This window comes from Zingiber officinale, chromosome 5A, assembly GCF_018446385.1.
Source record: "Zingiber officinale cultivar Zhangliang chromosome 5A, Zo_v1.1, whole genome shotgun sequence".
In the NCBI taxonomy this organism is placed as follows: domain Eukaryota; kingdom Viridiplantae; phylum Streptophyta; class Magnoliopsida; order Zingiberales; family Zingiberaceae; genus Zingiber; species Zingiber officinale.
Genome location: NC_055994.1, coordinates 127,484,161 through 127,504,645, shown reverse-complemented (window position 1 = coordinate 127,504,645; position 20,485 = coordinate 127,484,161). Strand labels below are relative to the sequence as shown.

The 20,485-nt window shown below is 42.1% G+C and overlaps 3 protein-coding genes and 1 non-coding gene across 4 annotated transcripts; 1 reads left to right on the top strand and 3 right to left on the bottom strand.

Annotated features, from left to right (window-relative positions):
- Positions 1–61: 61 nt before the first annotated feature.
- Positions 62–2,624, bottom strand: LOC121981681 (probable receptor-like serine/threonine-protein kinase At5g57670). Its single transcript, XM_042534324.1, has 7 exons — positions 2,222–2,624; positions 1,882–2,136; positions 1,642–1,799; positions 1,487–1,566; positions 1,274–1,409; positions 1,038–1,190; positions 62–916 (listed from the first exon to the last, which is right to left on the bottom strand). Exons 1-7 carry the CDS (start codon positions 2,427–2,429, stop codon positions 773–775), a joined length of 1,134 nt encoding a protein of 377 aa, XP_042390258.1. The 5' UTR covers positions 2,430–2,624; the 3' UTR covers positions 62–772.
- A 1,063-nt stretch (positions 2,625–3,687) lies between these two features.
- On the bottom strand, positions 3,688–3,758 carry TRNAG-CCC. The gene has a single exon. It is a non-coding gene; the product is annotated as a tRNA-Gly (tRNA).
- Positions 3,759–6,232: 2,474 nt separating this feature from the next.
- Positions 6,233–9,963, bottom strand: LOC121981680 (50S ribosomal protein L29, chloroplastic-like). Its single transcript, XM_042534322.1, has 2 exons — positions 9,539–9,963; positions 6,233–6,583 (listed from the first exon to the last, which is right to left on the bottom strand). The coding sequence occupies exons 1-2, from the start codon at positions 9,890–9,892 to the stop codon at positions 6,410–6,412; spliced, it is 528 nt and encodes a 175-aa protein (XP_042390256.1). The 5' UTR covers positions 9,893–9,963; the 3' UTR covers positions 6,233–6,409.
- Positions 9,964–10,135: 172 nt separating this feature from the next.
- Positions 10,136–15,398, top strand: LOC121981679 (oxidation resistance protein 1-like). Its single transcript, XM_042534321.1, has 8 exons — positions 10,136–10,320; positions 12,733–13,241; positions 13,337–13,409; positions 14,444–14,524; positions 14,636–14,699; positions 14,804–14,891; positions 15,003–15,087; positions 15,186–15,398. Exons 1-8 carry the CDS (start codon positions 10,219–10,221, stop codon positions 15,267–15,269), a joined length of 1,086 nt encoding a protein of 361 aa, XP_042390255.1. The 5' UTR covers positions 10,136–10,218; the 3' UTR covers positions 15,270–15,398.
- The last annotated feature ends 5,087 nt before the right edge of the window (positions 15,399–20,485 follow it).

The window sequence follows — 20,485 nt, the reverse complement described above, 5'->3', positions numbered from 1 at the left end:
TTTGTTTCTAGTGATTTCCAGGTCCTATAGCTTATATTTTAACAAATTGAAGAGGTCAGTATAACACGATTGAAAATTTATGGTCCTTTTGTATAATTCTGAGACAAACTAATAGTTGTACTTGTACAACCACAACGTCCTCTGATCTCAGGACCTCAAAATTCACTTTAAATATCAGTAAAATGAAAGCCAAACTATTGCAATAACCTTAGTGAAAACCACAGAAGCATGATCAGCCACTATGTTGATCGTCCTGTTTCAATATGTTGCTTGCCGTGTGAACTTTAGCAGCATGCATGGCATTGATCATACAATTCCCAACCCAGCTAAAATATATTACTAGATGACATGTCTTCTAAACCTATGTAAACTCTTTTTTTTGCTCTTCAGAAAATCAGACAGTAGGCTGCCTAAAGCTATACACCACTAATCAAAATACCATTTAGCCTTCATTTTAAGTATCATTTATCCGATCTGTCATTTCAGGTCAAGACAACCTGCCACCTGCTCGGAACTGCTCCATTTTCCTATTCAAAAGAGAGAAAAAAAAATCCTATTCCAGTTGGCTCAAAGTTGGCCAAATCTAACAACTGTTCTTCCTCAATGTCCCTATCTCTACAGCAGTCAGATATGAATTTAGGGGTGAAGCCCTTGACCTACCAATTTAAGATAATGCATCACCAGCCTCACAAATGTCAACCTTACTAACTACGGTTATATGCATCAGTACTAATGCTCTGCAAATGTGCTACTAAAATTGGTTTTGGGAACTTTACACTGATGGAGTACTGCAATTACCATCATCACTGTCATCATCGTCGAGATCATCGAAGACCCAAAATGCCTCTTCCTCTTCCTCCTCAGGCACATTCCATCGATCTTGTGAAATCTCACCGCCTTCCAGGATCTCCATTACCTGCCAAAACCAACACAATTAAATTAGACTCAGTAATCAAGCCATGAATGACAACAGGAAGCTTTCCTACTTAATTTAGCGTGTATAAACTCACTGTAACAATTGGCAACAGCATTTTTACCTCAGTCATTGAAGGTCGCAAAGCTGCAGTCGCTCTGATACAAAGACAGGCCGAAAAGGTGAGCCTTTTAAGCTGCCCCATGTCGTAATCACTTCCTAATCTCGGATCGACCAGCATTTGAATTGCGGAATCATCATTCAGAAGAGGCCTCGCCTGCAAAGCTGCTGGTTAATCAAAAACGTTCTTGGCAGTTAATACTTTCTCTGGATGGATCAATGGCGAAAGGTGATACTCACCCAGCTGAGCAAGCTTTTGTGAGAACCATCGACAGGTTTCCTTCCCGATATGATCTCCAACAGGAAAACACCAAATGAGAAGACGTCGGTCTTCTCGTCCACGATGCCGTGCATGAAGTACTCCGGCGCCAAGCATCTAATTCAAAGCATGAAATCCATTAACAGAATCGCTAGTTTGACCTTGTATTTCGCCTGAAAGTGGCAGATTTGTACCCGAAAGTGCCTTCGATTGGTCCGACGGCGCGGTAAATCCACTGGGATGGGAGCCACTTGGCGAGGCCGAAATCTGAAATCTGAGATGGAGATCTTTGGTTTGGGTTCAAGAACACGATGGTTTAGCAGCAAGGAAGACAGTGGTTAATTACTACCTGGGCTTCGAAGTTTGCAGTGAGGAGGATGTTGGAGGTCTTGATGTCCCTGTGGATGATCCTCCTCTGGCATTGCTTGTGCAGGTAATGGAGTCCCCTGGCGGTTCCCAACGCTATGTCGTGCCTCAGTTTCCAAGCCATAGGCGGTGAATTCTCGTCTGCAAATACATCGAAACCACAGTTTTGATCCATCGTCGATCGTCATGGTACGAGCGAATTGTTAGGTTTTGTCGATGTTACCGTGGAGATTGGAGGAGACAGAGCCGCGAGAAGAGAACTCGAAGATCAAGTGGAGGTCGCGGTCGATGCAGCAGCCGAGGAGGGCAGAGACGTTGGGGTGGCGGACGTGGCCGACGGTGCCGAGCTCGGTAAGGAAATCCTTCTCCCTCTGCTCGTCCGACGAAGCCCTCATCAGCCTCTTCACGGCGATCACCTGCCCGTCCACCATCACGCCCCGATACACCTCCGCGTGCCCACCGACGCCCACCAGGTTATCTGCGGAGCCCCAGACACGAACCAAGATCAGATTTTGCGGAGCAACGAGGATCGGAGCGCGGCCAGAGTCCTCTAAAAGACTGACCTTTGTGAAAACCGTCAGTGGCCTTGTGGATTTCTTTGTAGCAGAAGCACCTCCAGCTCGGTTTCACCGGCGGTTTCTCGTCGAGCACCTCAGGAACAGGGGCAGTGGCGGCAGAGGCATCCTCCCGGCACTCTGGTTCGTTGCTCCTTATTCGGATGGCGGAGAGCAGGCGTTTGAGCCTTCCATTTCGGGTGTAAAGCTGCCTCATTCTTTTTCTCTGCAACCGAAGAGGAGGAGGAGGAGGAGGAGGCGGCGGCCAAAGGAGAGGGAAGATGGAATGGCATTAATGGCTTTTGAAACAGTTCAGTTTATAAAAGCTAAGGAAATGCTTTGCTTTCCCAGGAATGCAAAGGAGGCATTTAATGCAAAGGCTAAATTGGCACGCAAGCGCAGAAGAGATAGAAACTTAAATTTCAAATAAATTCTCCAGAAATTAATTTACGAGCCACGTAAAAAAATTGTCTTTTTCCTATCCGCCACGAGATAACAACAGTGTGCCGCACTGTGTCTGCTCTAAGGACAATTCAAGTGTAAAAAAAGATAAAGAAAAAGACAATATACATAACGGCCGTAGTTAATATAGAAAATGAGAAGAAAAAAATATATAATGGTGAAGCTCTCTCATAATTAATCAAATATCCCCGAATTAATTTTTTACTGGGGCGCGTTATTAAATTGTTTCCAGAAGATAATTTTAAAATGTTAACTACCGAGCGACGAATCAATTCGAAGAATGAATTAGATAACTGGATTACTAAACAAAAATTCAAGAGTCCTTATGATGCTCGTTTCATCACAATTAATGATCAATTATGTCATGTCGAAACCAAGCGATAGATGAGCCTCTACATCACATTGATTTTGCGGGGCCATGTCGACGTGGACGCACAGCTATCGACGACTCCGAATTGGGTCCGCCTCGGTTCCATCGACTGTGCAATTATTATCTTCATTTATATTTATCACACTAATTAAGCAAAATCCTAACTCATCCAATAAATTAACAACGTGCTAATTAATTAAATCGCATGCTAAATAAACGGATGTAACGTCCAAATCATGAACACTAATGAATTTTCGAGTGAAAAGTTTAACAAAATAAGAGGCAATAGCAAAATGTGGCATTGTTGGTTTGGTTAGGGTGAGTTGGAAAATGTCTAATTTAGTTGCATTAGTTATGAATTGCAGAATTAGATTTGGAACCTGCCTAGTTTTCATTAAATGAGTCGATCTGTATTACTCTTATCTTCACGATAAATAATATAGAAGATTTAAATGGTAGGTTGAATGGAATTATTATTTTATAAGAGATCTTTGCGTAGCATTTAATTTGAACACCATTAAATTAGAAAAATAAACAACTTGTTCAACACAATTAATCTGTTTCATTATGTAAATTGATATTATTGAGCGGAGTGGATCTATGATCTATCAAAGCTGGTTGTTAAAAAAAAAAACATTTTGCATGCGCATCCGGGGAATCGAACCCCGGTCAGTACCGTGGGAGGGTACTATGATACCACTACACCAGCTGCGCAATTTATAAATACGAGACGTTTATATGAATAAGATCGTTTAGTTAGCGTTTATATAACAAATTGTTCACTAGCAGATGGAAAATCCAAAGCACACACTTATCTCTGCATTGCAAAACGCCAAACATGTTGTGGTTAGCTGAAATATCTCAAGAACAAGGAGAATGTTTGATGGATGAGATCGCCACACTCCTGCACTTTGTGTAAAGTTTTTCAATGGCCACGAACTCTGCAAGTTCCCAAGATTATCTGTTAGTTTCAACATAAATAATTGCCAGTAAAAGTTCATATGCAAAATAACAGAAAATGACCGAGTATAAAGAATGATGCAGGAATCGCATTGAACTGAGAATTAAGAAGCAACAGTTCGATGTGTGCCAACTAACTTAACTGCAAATCTGCAATCCTTGTAATGCACAAACTGTACATTAATCGAAGTCGAGAGTGTGGAAGTGAGCGACTTCAGTAAATGATTCTTAGCTCAGTTAAATATGATGAAAGACACTTGAGAAAAGAAAGACTCACTAAGGGTTAAATATCATGAGAAGTAACTTGCTGATACAATGCTTGAAAACATAGAAAAGCATATTGAAATAATAGCGAGTATCGTCTCATTGAAATTGTTGTGGGCAGAAATAGAAATGTAGTAAGAGCATAGAGTAGCTCATTGAAATGTAACTACGTTCTCTTAAATAATTCTCCTACACAAAACGTAGCTGTTTCAGGGACAGATCTTACCTACCAGTATTAAAACAGATGAAATAAACTGTTTATGTTCAATTAATAGGATCCAGCCAAAAGGTTTCCAATACATAGTTGCTTCTGCATTGAAGAATCAGTAAACCAACAGGTGTTTTATAATTGTGGTCAATTGTCTTCGTTCAATGAAAAGGTCATACATAGAACCCTAGAAAATGTTAACATCTTAGGCAAGTGAACCAGTAGAGACATTGAAGAGAGACAGAGAGAGAGATCTCAACACCATCCTCAGTTCGCCAGTCTATTATTCAGCAAGAAAAAGGAAATGCTGATGAAGATATACGAACAAAAATTGGATGGTCAAAAGGAAGAGGCCGGGTTTCCGGAGTGGATTCCTAACCATTGGTTTAAAGGACATTAAGAAAATGGCACAAAATTAGCCATGTTTTATGGTCAATGTTGGGAACTAGGAAATAACATTTATAAAGTTGATATGGTAAAGATGAGAACCCCAAGAAAAGATAAAAATTCATAGATAATAGAAAAAAATGACGTACAAAGTTGATAATTACATTTTGTAGTAAGATGACTAGACTTGCTTAGGAAGGATAGAGGAAGGCTGAAGAAAACTCTTGTTCAAGATAATTAAAAAATGATTTAACAAATTTGGGCAGTTGTAGTGCTATAAGATTCAATGGCAGCATAGGATGGACTAACCAGTGCCAAGTAGCTTGGACTTATGGTTTGTTGTTGAATCTGGTCGCCAATTGACCAAGTTGAACCAGAAGAATCTTCATCGAGTAAACGAGTAATACTAAAAGAGGCAGATGTGAAACTTCATACGAACAAAGAAGACAAAAGGAATATCCTTGTGAAACAATCTCTAGCATTCCATGAGAGAGTATAGTGATATAATAAACTACATAAAAAAAACAAATATCTTAACTTGAGTCCCATAAAAAACTGAAGAACTTTCAAAGAACAAAAGAAAACAGTAGAATTTCAAAGTAATCATATTTGAAACACACTTTTAGTGAGTTTATCATGTAAGTCCATGATAATGCTTAATGACTGACAAAGAAACAGCATATTCATGAAACATCGTACCTACTTGAGAGTAGAATCGAGGTCATCTGCAGAATAGCATTGGTCAAGATGGAACAGTATTTCTGCTGGTGAATCCTCTGATTGGTTCTTGGTCACCTCTGAACAATTTGTCTGTTTGAGATTCTCTCTACCACATATCTGCATATCAAAAATGTTGCCATGCCTATATCAGCTACAATGCAACCAAGGAATACATGAAAAGTTAGAGTCACTGGAAAAATAAATAAATTCAAAGGCTTTACTGGAAAAATAAATAAATTCAAAGGCTTTCAAGAGTGAACAATTTCGAACGGGAGGCGCGACTTGAATATAAATAGAAACTTTTGGGTTTGCCTTTTCTTCACAATTACCATTTCACGAAGACGACATTGCCGTACCTGCCTTACGATAGGATGGACCCCACCTACAGCCAACCATCAGGAAGCGAGGTGAAGGCGAGTATGTCCGTGTACTTAACGATTTATCTTATAGATAATATACGCGAACTAAAGACTTATGAGGGAAAAAACAATTGATCGCAGCCGACAAGCGACACGTGTCAAAGGGGCCACGCAATATGTTCGCAAAAATTAACAACTCGTCCATATCATACAAGAAGTAATCGAGGAAAATTATTAGTCTCTGAATAACTGGCAAAAAAACCGAGAAAACGTATAGGACACATCTTACAAAGATGAATTCGACTACCATTTCCCAATCAAATCAAAATATTCACCACCATCTGTTAATCAACAGAACTCGGTTGCAGGTAGCACAGTAACAAGACAAATTCCACAATCTAACGAGTAATACAGCAAGAGACGTGAACATGGCGCTAGTTTTACTCGTCTGTGAATGTGATGTTGGCCTACGATGACTTCTCTGCTTCTGCAGCCTTTTGTTCCTCTTGCTTCTTCCTTAGAGATGGAGGTGGCCGAACAACGATACTTCTCTTCCATTTCTTGTCGAGTTTCCTGGACAATCTTTTGTTTATTCCCTCCTCAATCTCCCTCTCCCTTTTTACTGTTAGCATTCGAGCAATCTACAAGAGATTATCAAAACAAGTAATAATATCTGCATAATCTACAAAGTATAATGAATCTTTGTGAACAACATTAGCATTTCCAAAAGCATCCTAATGATTCTATTAAGATGCTAACACAAAAAATGTGGATCCATACGTGTATTCGAGTTTAGCAACTGGTTTGGTCACTAAAACTTGGAGTCCTGGGGATGCTTATTAGAACAGATATAGAACTGGAATCTACAAAGAAAAGCACAAAGGTTTTTCCCAAGCCTCATAAGTTAAGATGTTTGCCAGATGGTAATTTGCCTTATGAAATAATGAACACTAAAGGTCTAATGCAAAATTAAGATCAAAATGTGATAAGACAATATTAGTAAGATATTTGTCTTGTTATCCATGTGAAATTTCATTCTTAAGGGACTAAACATTACCATTTACCAACAAAGAATATTTGTCAAACTATACTAATGTAAATACGAACCAAAAGTATGATCTCTCAGCAAAGCATCCTTGTATTTGCATGTTCATCTTAATCAATTTCATAGATCCATAGCATATGAGCCAACACCAAGCATATACTGCACGATATTATATCCTTAAGTTGCTATTATGAGAGTCTTAAGCATTCTTATGTATTACCTTGATGTAGAAACAACCTTATATTGCATATTTGACTTTTAATCCTTCACTTACAATATCAAATTTCCTATATTACTCCAATTTGCTCATTTCAGTTTAATTAGCTGAATCCAGAGTCATGGCCATTTGTGACGATACAATTGCACTCATACTAAATTTCTGGCAAAATGACTACACTTTATTGCAGCCTATTTATTTGATAACACATCTACAAACAAGTAAAGAATAATACACTTTAACAGACCTGAAGCTTGTTTTTTTTTTACTGAAAACAATAATACAAAATCAATATAAAGCTCATCCTTGCCACTTCCATCAAAAGACTCCATGAAAGCAAACTTTTTTTGAACTCAGAAAAATTGACAATTATATCACATACACACATAATAGTAACATAGGGTGAGAGATTAATAGGGAGATGAGCTTCCCATGTTTAGAATGATTGTTGGGTGTGCCATCATATTTAATGGATCACCATCCGAAAATCACATAAAAAATTAATATAGCAGAGAAGGAAATACTAAGACGGATGTGTACAAGACTAACTAAAAAGTATAAAAAGAGAGTCTGGTATATGAAGTTCCCACCAATATGAGGTCTGGGGGAGGGTAAGACCTCTTGTCTTATATTGCAAGAAGTTGTTTTCACAACTCGAACCCATGACCACAAGGTCACACGGCAGCAAAGAATAAAATAGAAAATGCTGCTACTTGAATCAATTAAGTGTAGTTCTAACGGATGATAAAATGAGTGAAAATAAATTAAGATAGTATGAGCATATCCAAAAATAACACAGATTCTACCATTAGACAAGATGAATAAGTTAGAGTATTGTAAGGGAAACAACAAGATTAAAGAAAACTCTATTTAATGTAACTAAAATTCTTTGAGAGATTTGACTATTATTAGCAAGCTTATGCATAGAGATATGTTAGAACTGTTGGAACCCCAAGGTTGTTTTGGTGTGATCAACAAGTTAAGTTAGGTCCTGTGTGTTTTTAACCTTGTGTCTAAGTGTGCAGGAGTTTAGGAGCATAGGTAGTCGAGCGGAAGACACAGCTAGCGAGAAGGATGGCACGCAGTGCGTCCGAGGGACGAGGCGCTGCGGAAGAGTACATCGGCGGACGAGAAAGAAGCGTGCGGTGGTTCCGAGGGACGAGAAGTCGGAGCGGAAGACTGCTCGAGGAGCAAGAGACGCAATTAGCGAGAAAGTCAACACGGGGTGCGACCGAGGGACGAAGACTGCGGATGAGTACGCTGGCGGACGAGAAAGAAGCATGCGGCGATTCTGGGTGACGAGAAGCTGGAGCGGAAGTCTGCTCGAGAAGACCGGAAGTTGGGTTCGGGTGAGCCCTATTCCGGATGGCAGAGATCACCCAAGCGAGCGGAAAACTCGGTCTAAGGCGAACGGAGCCGGAGCAGACCCGGACTGAAAAAAGTCAACAAGGTTGACTTTCCTAGTCGGGGCGCCCGGAACCTTCCGGGCACCCGGAGTTGACTTTTTGACCAGATCGCATCAATCACGATCTGAACGTTCAGGGATAAAATTTTATCCCCCGGGCGCTTGGAATCCCTTCAGAGCGCTCCGACCAAAGCTATAAATACAGCCTTAGTCCAAAAGCTTTTCAACTACTCAGAAATTGTAATTCCAACACTTGTACGCTCAATCTCTAGATTAACTTCTTTCGTTTTGCGCTTTCATTGCTGTAACAGGCTTCTCCGCCTGAAGGAAATATTCTAGTGCGATATCTTCCTTGGATTAACAACCTCCCCGGTTGTAACCAAGTAAATCTTTCTGTACCTCGTCTTTTCGGTTTTAATTTATTGCTTTCGATTTTATGCAAGTGTATTGTTGAAAGTTCGAGAAAGGGTTGTGTTTTTGATTTATTTACAGGCTATTCAACCCCCCTTCTAGCCGGCCGCCGCGATCCAACAAGAACCACATCAAACTTATGCATAATGCTTCATTACTAATGACCCTTACGCTGAAGTGTCCGTATTTAACAATAAGCACACATAGTTACATGTCCTTGTTACTAGAATTCCAATTAGCTATTTGTGTCATTATCCGCACTACCTGAACTGCCAATATAGTCAGTCTCCACTACCCTTAGTATAAAAAAAAATGGCAATAACAACAAAACAAATTCCTTCATTTTTTTTTTTAATGTATAACTATGAAGCAACCATTTCACATGGAAGAAACAGTTCTTAGAACATAGAATAAGTAGATGGATTTTTTCTCTGAACCTTAGACCACAAGCAGAATACTCCAATTTTGAGCCATCAAGCAACAAGCATGTAAGAAAGAGGAGAACAGGTAGTGTGTACCCTTTTGTGCATCCGTCTGAACTCACTAGATTTGAACTCATTCCGCGCAGATTTCTGGAGCCGGAGCATGAAGAGCTCCCCCTTAAGGTCGATTACCTCCTCGTTGATCTCCTCCGTCGTCTTCGTACGTATCTCCTTCATCTCCTCTTCCCTCTTCGCCATCCTCACCACCAGCCTTCCTCCGCGGGCACTGTAGCACAGCGTCGGAACTCGAACTGCGGCCCCAAGTCCGATTCCGCTGAAGGACGAAGCCCTTGAGGAAAGAACTGGAGGCGAAACCCTGAGAAACGAGAAGGAAGCAAGGATTTGATGAGATGAGGAGGACGTCGGCGATGAGATTCCGAGAGCCATCATCTCCGTCGCTTCGTTGCTCTCTCTCCGGTGACTGCGTTGTGGGTAGGATTGGGCAGATAACGTTCCTACGGAGTATGGAATCTTGGAATTACAGGCTTCTCGGTTTCTAGCCTTTCGGCCCAATTCTAACAAACTTGGCCCAAATTAAAACCCGATTATGAAAATAATTGAAAATTTTAATCTAAACTAATTATTTATATATAAAATTACATCATAGTACAGATACTATTGAAAATTTAAACGAGACCTCCCTTTATCAAATATCTTAAACCATCGATGACGGAATAACAAAGGCATTGAAGAGTAACCTCTCCTGGGCCGCATCGATGGGCTACCTACCGTCACTCGGCAGCAAGGCGGTGCACCTCGTCTCCGGCATCACCTCCGCCTACCTAAGTCCCATCTCCGATGAACCTGCTGACCACTCTGTAAGTGATTTTGTTCACTTTTCCTTTTCATCTTCTGGTTTGATTGATCGAAGTTTGAAGGCCGGAAGCTGGGGTCTTTTTTCTAAACTTTCTATTTATCCTTTAATTTAGTTGTTTTTTTTTCAGGTTAAGTTTCTTTCACTGTCTTTCTAGTATAGATGCTGAAGCGATTACGAACTTCATTAATTCACTAGATCATGGTTTTACTTGGATTTCTTTGAACTTGTGTAATAGCTGTAAAATGGATTAGAGCAGATCGAGATCTATTTGAATAGGGTAATTGGTTGAAAGAAGGCAAGAATCTGATACAAAATGTTTCGCCATTTTTGTGGATTATAAATTTCATGGTTCAAGTGTCACTAGGCAACCAAATATCATGGAAATTGGATGCATCATCCTGTTATAGCGCTATGTGCAATTGATTGAAAATGAATAACGATTGGTATGCCCTTTCTCATTTATGTTAAGTCTATGGCTTGAAGTTTTAGGTGCACGCTAATCTCGGTTATCCTGTCAAGTTTAACCGAGTAAAATTGAGCCTTCTACTGTCCAAAACTGAGATTCCGTGTAGTTTGTAGTTCTCTGTTTTTGCTGTGATTTCCTGAACTGATGTGTTGCTTTAGAGCTACTAAATAAGTTGACCTTGGTCATGATACTTCATAGGACTACACATAATTCTAGATGCACCTCACCATGTGATTGCCTCTTTATTCTTGTGAAACTAATGATAAAACGAGTTGACAATGGAAGGATGGGATTCTTGTGGCCGACCTTAGCTAATTGAGACTCATGACTTATTGTTGTTGTATTGCTTATCTTCTTGCCTCTTGTTATTTTAAATTGGTAAAAAAATGGACAGATAAATAAATATAAGGATCTATCATCTCCCTACTTTCAGTAGTTCCACATACTTTCTTGGATTAAGTTACTGTTGACTATTTTCCAATTTCTTAGGACTTGGTTCAATGAAATGATAAAATGGTGACAAATTTTAGGGTGCAATATTTAGGTCTTCAGAGTGATTGAAGAAAAAAATAATAAAAAAATGTTTCATATTGAAATTCTTCATTCGTCCACATGCAATTCTGTAAATATCCCGTGGTAGTTTTGATATGATCAACCAAGTCAGGTTAGGTCCTGTTATGTTTTGATGCCCTGTGTCTAAGTGTGCAGGAGCATAGGAAGTCGACAGAAGGACGCAGCTAGCGAGAAGGACGGCACGGGAGAGAGTCGACGGGCACGGTGTGTCTAAGGGACGAGGTGCTACGAAAGAGTACACTAGCGGACGAGAAGGGAGCGCGGGTGTTTCCAAGGGACGAGAAGCCGGAGCGGAAGCTTGCTCGAGAAGAAAGCCGGAAGATGGTTCGGGTGAGCCCAATTCCGGATGGACGAAATCACCTAGGCGATCGGTGCAACGGAAAAGCCAATGGGGAGCTACGGAGCTGCTGGAGTCACCCTCAATGTGGTTCGAGGCGCCTCCGCGCCTTTCTGTGGGAAGGCGCCTTCAACAAGGTTGAAGGCGCCTTCAGCCGCCCATGGAAGGCGCCTTCAATACTCCTTGGACGTGGTAAAATTAACTGTTAGCGGAGATAAAACCTTATCTTCGCTTGCCTCGCTGAGGCACCTTCCACCTTAGTGGAGGCATTTTCCAACCTCGGATAAGATTTTCCAGGGGCTATAAAAAGACCCATAGACTTAGGAAATATTCAACAACTCAAGTATTCATTTCCTAGCTTATTTCTGAATGTTCAAAGAGTATAAGAGGCTTCTCTGCCTTCAACGAAGGAGATTGTTAGTGTTTTCTTTTGTCTTGGATTAACAACTATGTTATAACCGGTAACTCTTTTGCCTCTTTCTTTTTAAAGTTGTTCATTTAATTTGTTGTTATAACTGTACTACTAATTAGAATTGGAAGTCGAGAAAGGTTTGCAATTGTTATACAGGCAATTTACTCCCCTCTTGCCGGCCTCTAAGGGACCAACAAATCCTACTATGTCCTTAATTCTACTGATAACTGTGGATATTTCTTACCATAATTTACTTTACAAAGTAAATGAAATCAACCTCATGATATAAGAAACAGTTGGTCAAAAAAAGATGATGAGGCACAGAAATATGTCTGTTGTACATTCTCTTCCATCCTTTACATGTTAGTACTTTTTTTTTGTAAAATTGAAGCATAAGTTCACAAAGAATCCCTCTATCTTGCATCTGTCTTTTATTATTTGTCCTGAATTTTCATAGAGATGATTCCAATGCCGGTTGGAGTTTTGAAATTTTTGATCCCACAAGTTTTTGTGAGATGAAAGAAGTTATGTTTTCAGGAATGTAATCCATTGAACATGTGCAATATTTTCTTTGTGAGGCCAAGTTTTTTTTCCTGATAGTTTGTGACTATCTTTTCTTGTTCAGGAAGAGAATTTGGAGGCAAAGAGCCTGGATGATGCAGACTTACAAGGAGGTTCTAAATCTCCAAATGTTCCAGACACCACCTCTTTCACTGCATTTATGATCTCTCTTTTGTCATCGTCAAACTCAAGTAATCATCCTCCTGAAGACCTACAGGAGCATCATGCTGAAGAAGAAGAGAGAATTTCAAAGTCTGTACCTAATGAAAATAGTGGAAGAAAAGGCATACTTGCAAGAGGGAAGAAAAAACTTGGGAAAGTTATTCACAAGGCAGCTAAAATGAGTGGATTTAGACATAACTCGGTGCCTGAAGTTGATTGTAACATTCTAAAAGAATCGGAGTTGAAGAGACATGAATTGAGTCCAGTTAAAGTCACAAAGAATGATGCAACTCTATTTGACCTACCAGAGATGTCTGAACCCTCATTACTTCTCTCACACAATACGCGTGCTGCTCTGTACTTTTCACTGCCAACATTAGTTAAAGGGCGGAACTGGCTCCTGCTTTATAGGTTCTGGAAACATATTTCTATGATCTATTATGCATAAATTTGCATGATTACCATCTTCAGTGCTGTACTTTTATTCACTGACAGTTTTGATGCAGCACTTGGAGACATGGTATATCTCTATCAACTCTTTACAGAAGAAGTACAATTTGCCCTGGTTACTCACTCTTGGTATGTATTTTTTTTCTCATTATCTAATGTAGTTCTCAATTGACGCACTCTTGTTTTTTGTGCCACTCAATTATTCACCTAGTGAGTAGTGAACTTAGTTAAATGGAAGAGAAAAAAAAAACTTGTATGTTTACATCTTTTTTTAAAAAAAGTGAAGGAACATTGCTTGGATATTAATGCTAGCCGTTAAGACAAGTGTGAAACCACTGGCTTGGTTAGTTCAGTTCCATGTATTTTGCAGCTAAGCCCAGCAGGATTCCAATTTAAAAAGTTATAAACCTACAACCACTATCGGTTCACATAACAGTCTAGAAACAAATTGAAAAATTGGCAGATCATAATTTAGTGCATTTAACTTGTTTGTAGTCATTTCCAATGCTCCTGGCATCAGCTACTGCTGTACTAAATATTTGCACTACTGTATTTTGACTTTTTTTCTTAATACTAAGTTGCAGAAACATGTGAGAGCAGTTAAAATAGAAAGCATGTGGATTTGCTCTTCAGATAGTCTACTGTTTTTTTTTAAACCAATATACAAGAATTGTTAGTGAATCTAATTTAGTTTAATGTTCTCCATGCTATTTTTATTTTCATGATCTATTGATTGCTATTACTAGGATTCTATCTCTATGCTATCACTATCAGTCTTGAGGGCAAGTTATATCCATCTATAGAACATTACTGCTTAAATAGGATCATGTCTCTTCTAGGGTTCTATTTGTTAAAACAAATAGGATGTGAGAGGAAAGGATAAAAATCCATCCTTTAGTTCCAGGTTGACTTCAAAAAAAGGATGTTGGGCTTGAGGAGGCATGTTAGGATAAAACTTTGCTTTTAGTCCCGCATCCCAAAATGAGAGGTCTTAAAATATACTTGAATACAAAGAGATCCCTAACTTAAAAGACCCTCGGCAAGCTTGCTTAAATTTGACCAAGACAAAATCAGAAATATGTTTTATCCCTATATTAATATGCTTCATGAAAAGAATAAACTTTCTATTTCACCCATTAGTTTACTCCTATATTTTCTTTCAGGTCGTTGGGGATCAGAAGGGTGCTGTTTTTGGTGGCTTAGTTGAAGCACCATTGCAACCAACCAGTAGGAGAAAGTATCAGGTCTATAAACTGCAGTACTAATACTTTCATAGTTCACCTTCTAGTGATGTTTATTGATATTGTTTTTGTTAGTACGTTTTCAATTACTTTGATTTGTTTTGGGTATTTCAGGGAACAAACATCAGCTTTGTTTTCTCTGATGTATCTGGAACTCCTGTTATCTTTCGGCCTACAGGTAGCCTGAATATCACACGACAGTAACTTTGCACTCTGTTGCCTGTAAATTTTACTGACTATAACTTGATAGAAGCAAAATCATTAATTGTTTGAGCTATTTAGGTACAAATCACTACTTCACTTTGTGCTCATCTGAATTCTTAGCATTGGGAGGGGGCGGTCACTTTGCATTGTATTTGGATGGAGATCTGTAAGCTGTGCTTATTTGAACTCATTCTTAAAATCCATCTAGTCCTTTGAAAATTATCTGGCACTAGCATACTTGTTTTGACAATCTCTGTTCTAATTTGTATTTTTCAAGGTTGAACGGATCAAGTTCTTCTTCAGAAACTTTTGGAAACTCGTGTCTTGCACACACTGAAGATTTTGAAGTGAAGGAGGTCGAGGTGAGCGATCTTCATTTTCCTTTCTTTTTACCCTCTCTCGTGTTGTAAAAAATAAAGTCTGTTGCCACAATCTTACTATGGAAATTATATCTTTGCAGTTGTGGGCTTTTGTCTATGCTTCCAAATACGATGAGATCGTGGATTTGTGTCGAACAGAGAAGCCTGGAATTTGCAGATGGTGAAGGTACTCTAACTGCGTAAGCCATGCCATAGCACATAAAACTCCTGAAATTTTCACGTAGGAAATATACAACTCTGACTACTTGTGTACATGTCTTGTTTGCTTCATGAAAACTATATTATCTAAATGTTCAAATCGTTCATGGGTACTTTTAACGGCATGGATCGATGTGGAACAGGGCCCATTGGTCTGGACTCTACAAATTCATAGAAACCCCAATTATTAGCAACATTAGTTATCAACTAACTAATTTATTTAATTAGGTGGTAAATATGGATGCTCAAAGTAGCAAAACATTAGATTAGACTCTAATTAATTTCAAGGATAAATACACCATTGGATTCTAGTAGGCAAACACGTGTTAAAATATTTATGAATGCATGCATGGGGACTTACGTAACTGCATGGGAGCCATCAGGTCAAGTCAAAAAATCCCTGCGCCATAATTGAAAAAGAAAACCAGAAGACTTCGCCTTTGGCGTGCCATTTGCTAATTGTATTGAAATTAAGATTTTTTTTTAAGTTTGACAATTAATATTAAAGTAACCGAAAGTTAATTCATCTTCGTCAATAATGCACGTAAGGTAAATCATCATTCATTTTCAATTTTTTTTTCCTTTTTCTTTTCTTTTTTTTCTATATATCCGATTAAAGGCGACCTTAGAGTTAGGGTTCATATTCCAACCATTTAACATATCGTCTCTAGAGAAAGACTTTCCATCGATTTGTCTAATTGGAATCTACGTACATGACAAATGCTCTTTGATTTGTTTGGAATATTAATTGGACCTATTAATTGATTTAAAACCAACGGGCACTAGCTAGGACCTCACACTACATGTATTATATCTTCAATTATTAATGAAGACTAATCATTTATATTAATTAATTAATGAGCTCATATGATGACATTAGTTCCTTGTGAATTACAAAGGAAGCTTCTTAGCTTGATCATATAATGCATCCATGGATCGATATTATTCCATGCGATTCATGAATAGTATTTGATCCGGCAGTAAAAATGGGGAACCCACTTCCTGAAGGGTCTCAGCTTGAGAACCGATGAAGGGCTGACTAAGCGGTTAATGGCCGAGCCGATCATCCAGGTATGTCCGAGCGGAGTTAGATAACCCATCCATGGGTTTGGGTTTCCGACGCCAAGGCAGGAGGATCGAAGGGCCGACCGGGAGCCCGAACGTCAGGAGCCAAAGAGCCGAGCGGGCAACCCGCCCGGACAAAATAAGGGCGAGGGGAGAAGAAGGTGGCCGAGCGGCCTATGCGCTCGGCTCGGGATATGGAATATCGGCATAAGCATGTCTGATGATTAGGCCGTACATAAGATCGCACGATGGAGGATCTTGCCGTCACATCATGGAAAGGTTGATACAGTAACAGTATGGCCTCATGGACGCCTTTTCTGACGGGTCCATATCTGGCATGGCCCTTCCGACAGACCCATGCACAGGCATGGTCAAATCAGTGGTCGCTTTGATTGACGCGCCGAGCTTCTTCGAGGGTCTATAAGGCCTCCATTTCTTCACCGAGGTATGCACGTCTTCATCTTGAGGCTACCTTCTTGTCATTCCTCGCCGACTTGGCGTCGGAGGACCGTCGGGACACCTCGGCTCGGTTTTGTTGAGGTTCGCCGAGTACTCGAGGATCTAGCGAGGGAGCGCCCGTCCGCTGACTCTTGATTCGGACAGGATCAAATTGGCGCCGTCTGTGGGCACCCTGCATCCGATCGGAGACAATGGACGGCTGGGCGACAACACACGGTGGCGCTTTCAACAGAGGAACTCGACGCCCTGGTCGAGATAAGGGCCGCCAAACTCATGGAGCAAAAACAAAAAGCATCCGCCGAGCGGGCGGAGCAGCAAGCAACATCTGCGTCTCATGGCCGAGCGGAAGCACCTCCAACCACCGTCGCATTCCATCGGGCCTTGTTTCGCACCCCTGAAGCCATACCAGCCCGAAGAGATAGAGGATCTTCCTCAGATGAAATGCCAAGGCGGGATGACAGGAAGGGAAAAGCTCCCCGAGCGGACTCCTCCCCCGAGCGGATCAATCGTCAATTTTCGGAGGTTATCCTACGAGACCCTCTGCCCAAGCACTACGTGCCTCCGACGATCGGCGAATACAATGGAACAACGGACCCGGATGATCATCCGGGTAAGTTCGATAACATGCCACCCTCCATCAATACACGATGGAGTAAAGTGTAGAGTTTTCCTTACCACCCTCTCTGGATCGGCTCAACGGTGGTTTCGAAGGTTGCCGGACGGATCCATCACGAGCTTCAAGGAATTCCGAACGGCCTTCCTCCACCACTTCGCCAGCAGTCGGCGTTACCAGAAGACAAGTGTCAGCTTGTTTGCCATCAAGCAAGAGCCGAGAGAATCGCTTCGAGCTTACATTCAGCGGTTCAACCAAGTGGCGATGGATATCCCAACGGCCACATCGGAGACAATGATGAATGCCTTCACGCAAGGCCTTGTGGATGGGGACTTCTTCCGATCGCTCATCCGAAAGCCGCCCCGAGATTATGATCACATGCTGCATCGGGCCAACGAATACATAAATGTGGAAGAAGCGCAAGCCGCTCGGAAAAAGGAAGCTCCAGCCGAGCGGGCACCTATTCATGCCGAGCGGAAACAGCAAGCCGCTCAGCAGCCGCCTAGAGGACCGAGGGCCGAAGCAATCCGATCCCCACACGCCAGATCTCACGTACAAGAGGTGGCTGCCACTCGGCCCAAGCCAAAGAAGAGGTGGACCCCTATGTTCTGCTCCTACCACCAGACGGATACGCATAACACGAGGGATTGCCGAAGCCTTCCCTTTGTGTCCAATCCTGTTCCCAGGAAAGCCGAGCGACGGTCTCCTCCCACCGACAGGAGACTTAGGACTCATGAAGCTGACCGAACCCGCACCGAGAGGCGACATCAGCAGACACCCGATCGGCACCGATCCCCGAGGCAGGAGAATCGCCGGGCGTCCAGAGAACGGTCACGACCGTCCGCTCGGGAGGAGGAAAATAGGAGCAATACTTCCCGGGGCGAGATCAACGTTATTGCTGGCGGGCCGACCGGAGGAGACTCCAACCGAGCCAGAAAGGCGGGCGTCCGGCAACTTCAGATCCACGCGGTCGGTTGCAGCCAGGAGCGGGCGAGTGGACCGGAAATCACTTTCGGACCCGAGGACTTAGAAGGAGTAGAAGTGCCCCACGACGACGCGCTGCTCATTAAAGCGGTAATAGCAAATTACACCATTCACCGCGTATTTGTTGACACAGGAAGTTCGGTCAACATCATATTCAAGAAGGCGTTCGATCAGTTACAAATTGATCGAGCCGAGCTGCTGCCCATGACAACCCCGCTCTACGGGTTTACGGGTAACGAAGTTCAGCCGGTCGGACAAATCCGGCTGGCCACATCTCGGGAGGACCAGGACAGTTAACTTCGTGGTGGTCGACTCTCCCTCATCCTACAACGTCATTTTGGGACGACCGGCGCTCGGAGAATTTCGAGCAGTTGTCTCAACCTTCCATCAGAAGATAAAGTTCCCCGTGGAGGACAAAGTAGGAGAAGTGCGGGGAGATCAGCTAGCAGCTCGGCGGTGCTATATAGAGATGATCCGAGCAGAGGCTTGTTCCGCTCGGAAGGCTCCCCGAATTGAGGTACATGCCATAACCGAGAAACCTCCTGCTTTAATTTATGATGAAAAGGAGGAAGTCCAGATCCATCCGACCCGATCGGAGGCCACGACTTTTATCGCCTCTGATCTGGCGGAAGAACAGAAGGAGAAGCTGATCCAATGCCTCCAACGAAATCATGATGTCTTCGTCTGGTCGACACATGAGTTACCTGGGATTTCGCCGAGCCTAGCGCAACATGAATTGCATGTCCGACCGGACGCTCGGCCAGTGAAGCAGAGAAAAAGGGACTTCAGCGCCGAGCAGAATGCCATCATCCGGACGGAAGTAGAAAAACTTCTGAAGGCCGGCCACATACGCGAGGTGCAGTTCCCGAGCTGGCTGGCCAACGTAGTCTTGGTCTCCAAGCCGGGCGGCAAGTGGAGGGTCTGCATCGACTTTCGAGATTTAAACAAGGCATGCCCCAAGGATTTTTATCCTCTGCCCCGGATAGATCAGTTGGTGGACTCCACAGCCGGCTGCGAACTAATTTGCATGCTTGATGCTTACCAAGGATATCATCAAGTACCGCTCGCCCGGGAAGACCAAGAAAAAGTAAGCTTCGTAACGGCTGACGGCACATATTGTTACAATGTGATGCCGTTCGGATTGAAGAATGCCGGAGCCACCTATCAACGCTTGATGAACAAGGTTTTCAAGGAGCAGATCGGGCGGAATCTGGAAGTTTATGTTGACGACATTCTTATCAAATCCGTCCGAGCGGCCGATCTTTTCAAGGATATGGAAGAAACCTTCCGAACACTGCGCAAATATGGAGTCAAGCTAAATCCACAGAAGTGCCTGTTCGGAGCTAAAGGAGGGCGTTTCTTGGGGTACATAGTGACCGAGCGGGGAATCGAAGCAAATCCCAGCAAGGTGAAAGCACTGCAAGACATGCCGTCCCCTAGAAATACTAGAGAAGTGCAGAGGTTGACCGGTCGGATAACTGCTTTATCCAGATTCATCTCCAGAACCACCGACCGGAGCCTTCCATTCTTCAAGGTTCTGCGCAAGGCTGCTAAGTTCCAGTGGGATGAAGAATGTGACCGAGCATTTGAAGAGTTGAAGATATATCTTAATTCTCTGCCAGTGTTAGCCAAGCCGATCGGAGGTGAGTCACTTTATATGTATCTGTCGTCAACTGAGCATGCTGTTGGCTCAGCACTTGTGAGGGCGAACGGCGAAGAGCAGCCGGTGTATTTTCTAAGCCATATTTTAAAAGACGCCGAATCTCGTTACACCGGGCTCGAGAAGTTGGCTTTCGCTTTGGTTCTTGTCGCTCGGCGCCTGCGACCGTATTTCTTGGCCCATACCATTATTGTCCGGACGAACAGTCCACTTGGAAGAGTGCTGTTGAATCCGGAAGCGTCTGGACGGCTTATCAAGTGGACGACAGAATTGAGTGAATTTGACATCCAATATCAGCCCCGCTCGGCGATTAAAGCCCAATCCTTGGCTGATTTTGTGACCGAAGTGCAAAGGCCAGAGCCTGAAGCTATGTGGAGAATATATGTGGATGGATCCTCCAC

Excerpts from the sequence above, each read along its gene's own strand:
- LOC121981681 (XM_042534324.1), bottom strand. The coding sequence starts at position 2,429 with ATGAGGCAGCTTTACACCCGAAATGGAAGGCTCAAACGCCTGCTCTCC. Across the intron at positions 1,567-1,641 it reads CTGCAAACTTCGAAGCCCAG|ATTTCAGATTTCGGCCTCGC; the intron begins GTAGTAATTAAC and ends TCTCCATCTCAG. Across the intron at positions 1,410-1,486 it reads CCAATCGAAGGCACTTTCGG|ATGCTTGGCGCCGGAGTACT; the intron begins GTACAAATCTGC and ends GCTTTGAATTAG.
- LOC121981680 (XM_042534322.1), bottom strand. The coding sequence starts at position 9,892 with ATGATGGCTCTCGGAATCTCATCGCCGACGTCCTCCTCATCTCATCAA. Across the intron at positions 6,584-9,538 it reads TCAGACGGATGCACAAAAGG|ATTGCTCGAATGCTAACAGT; the intron begins GTACACACTACC and ends AATCTCTTGTAG.
- LOC121981679 (XM_042534321.1), top strand. The coding sequence starts at position 10,219 with ATGGGCTACCTACCGTCACTCGGCAGCAAGGCGGTGCACCTCGTCTCC. Across the intron at positions 13,410-14,443 it reads GCCCTGGTTACTCACTCTTG|GTCGTTGGGGATCAGAAGGG; the intron begins GTATGTATTTTT and ends ATTTTCTTTCAG. Across the intron at positions 14,525-14,635 it reads CCAGTAGGAGAAAGTATCAG|GGAACAAACATCAGCTTTGT; the intron begins GTCTATAAACTG and ends TGGGTATTTCAG.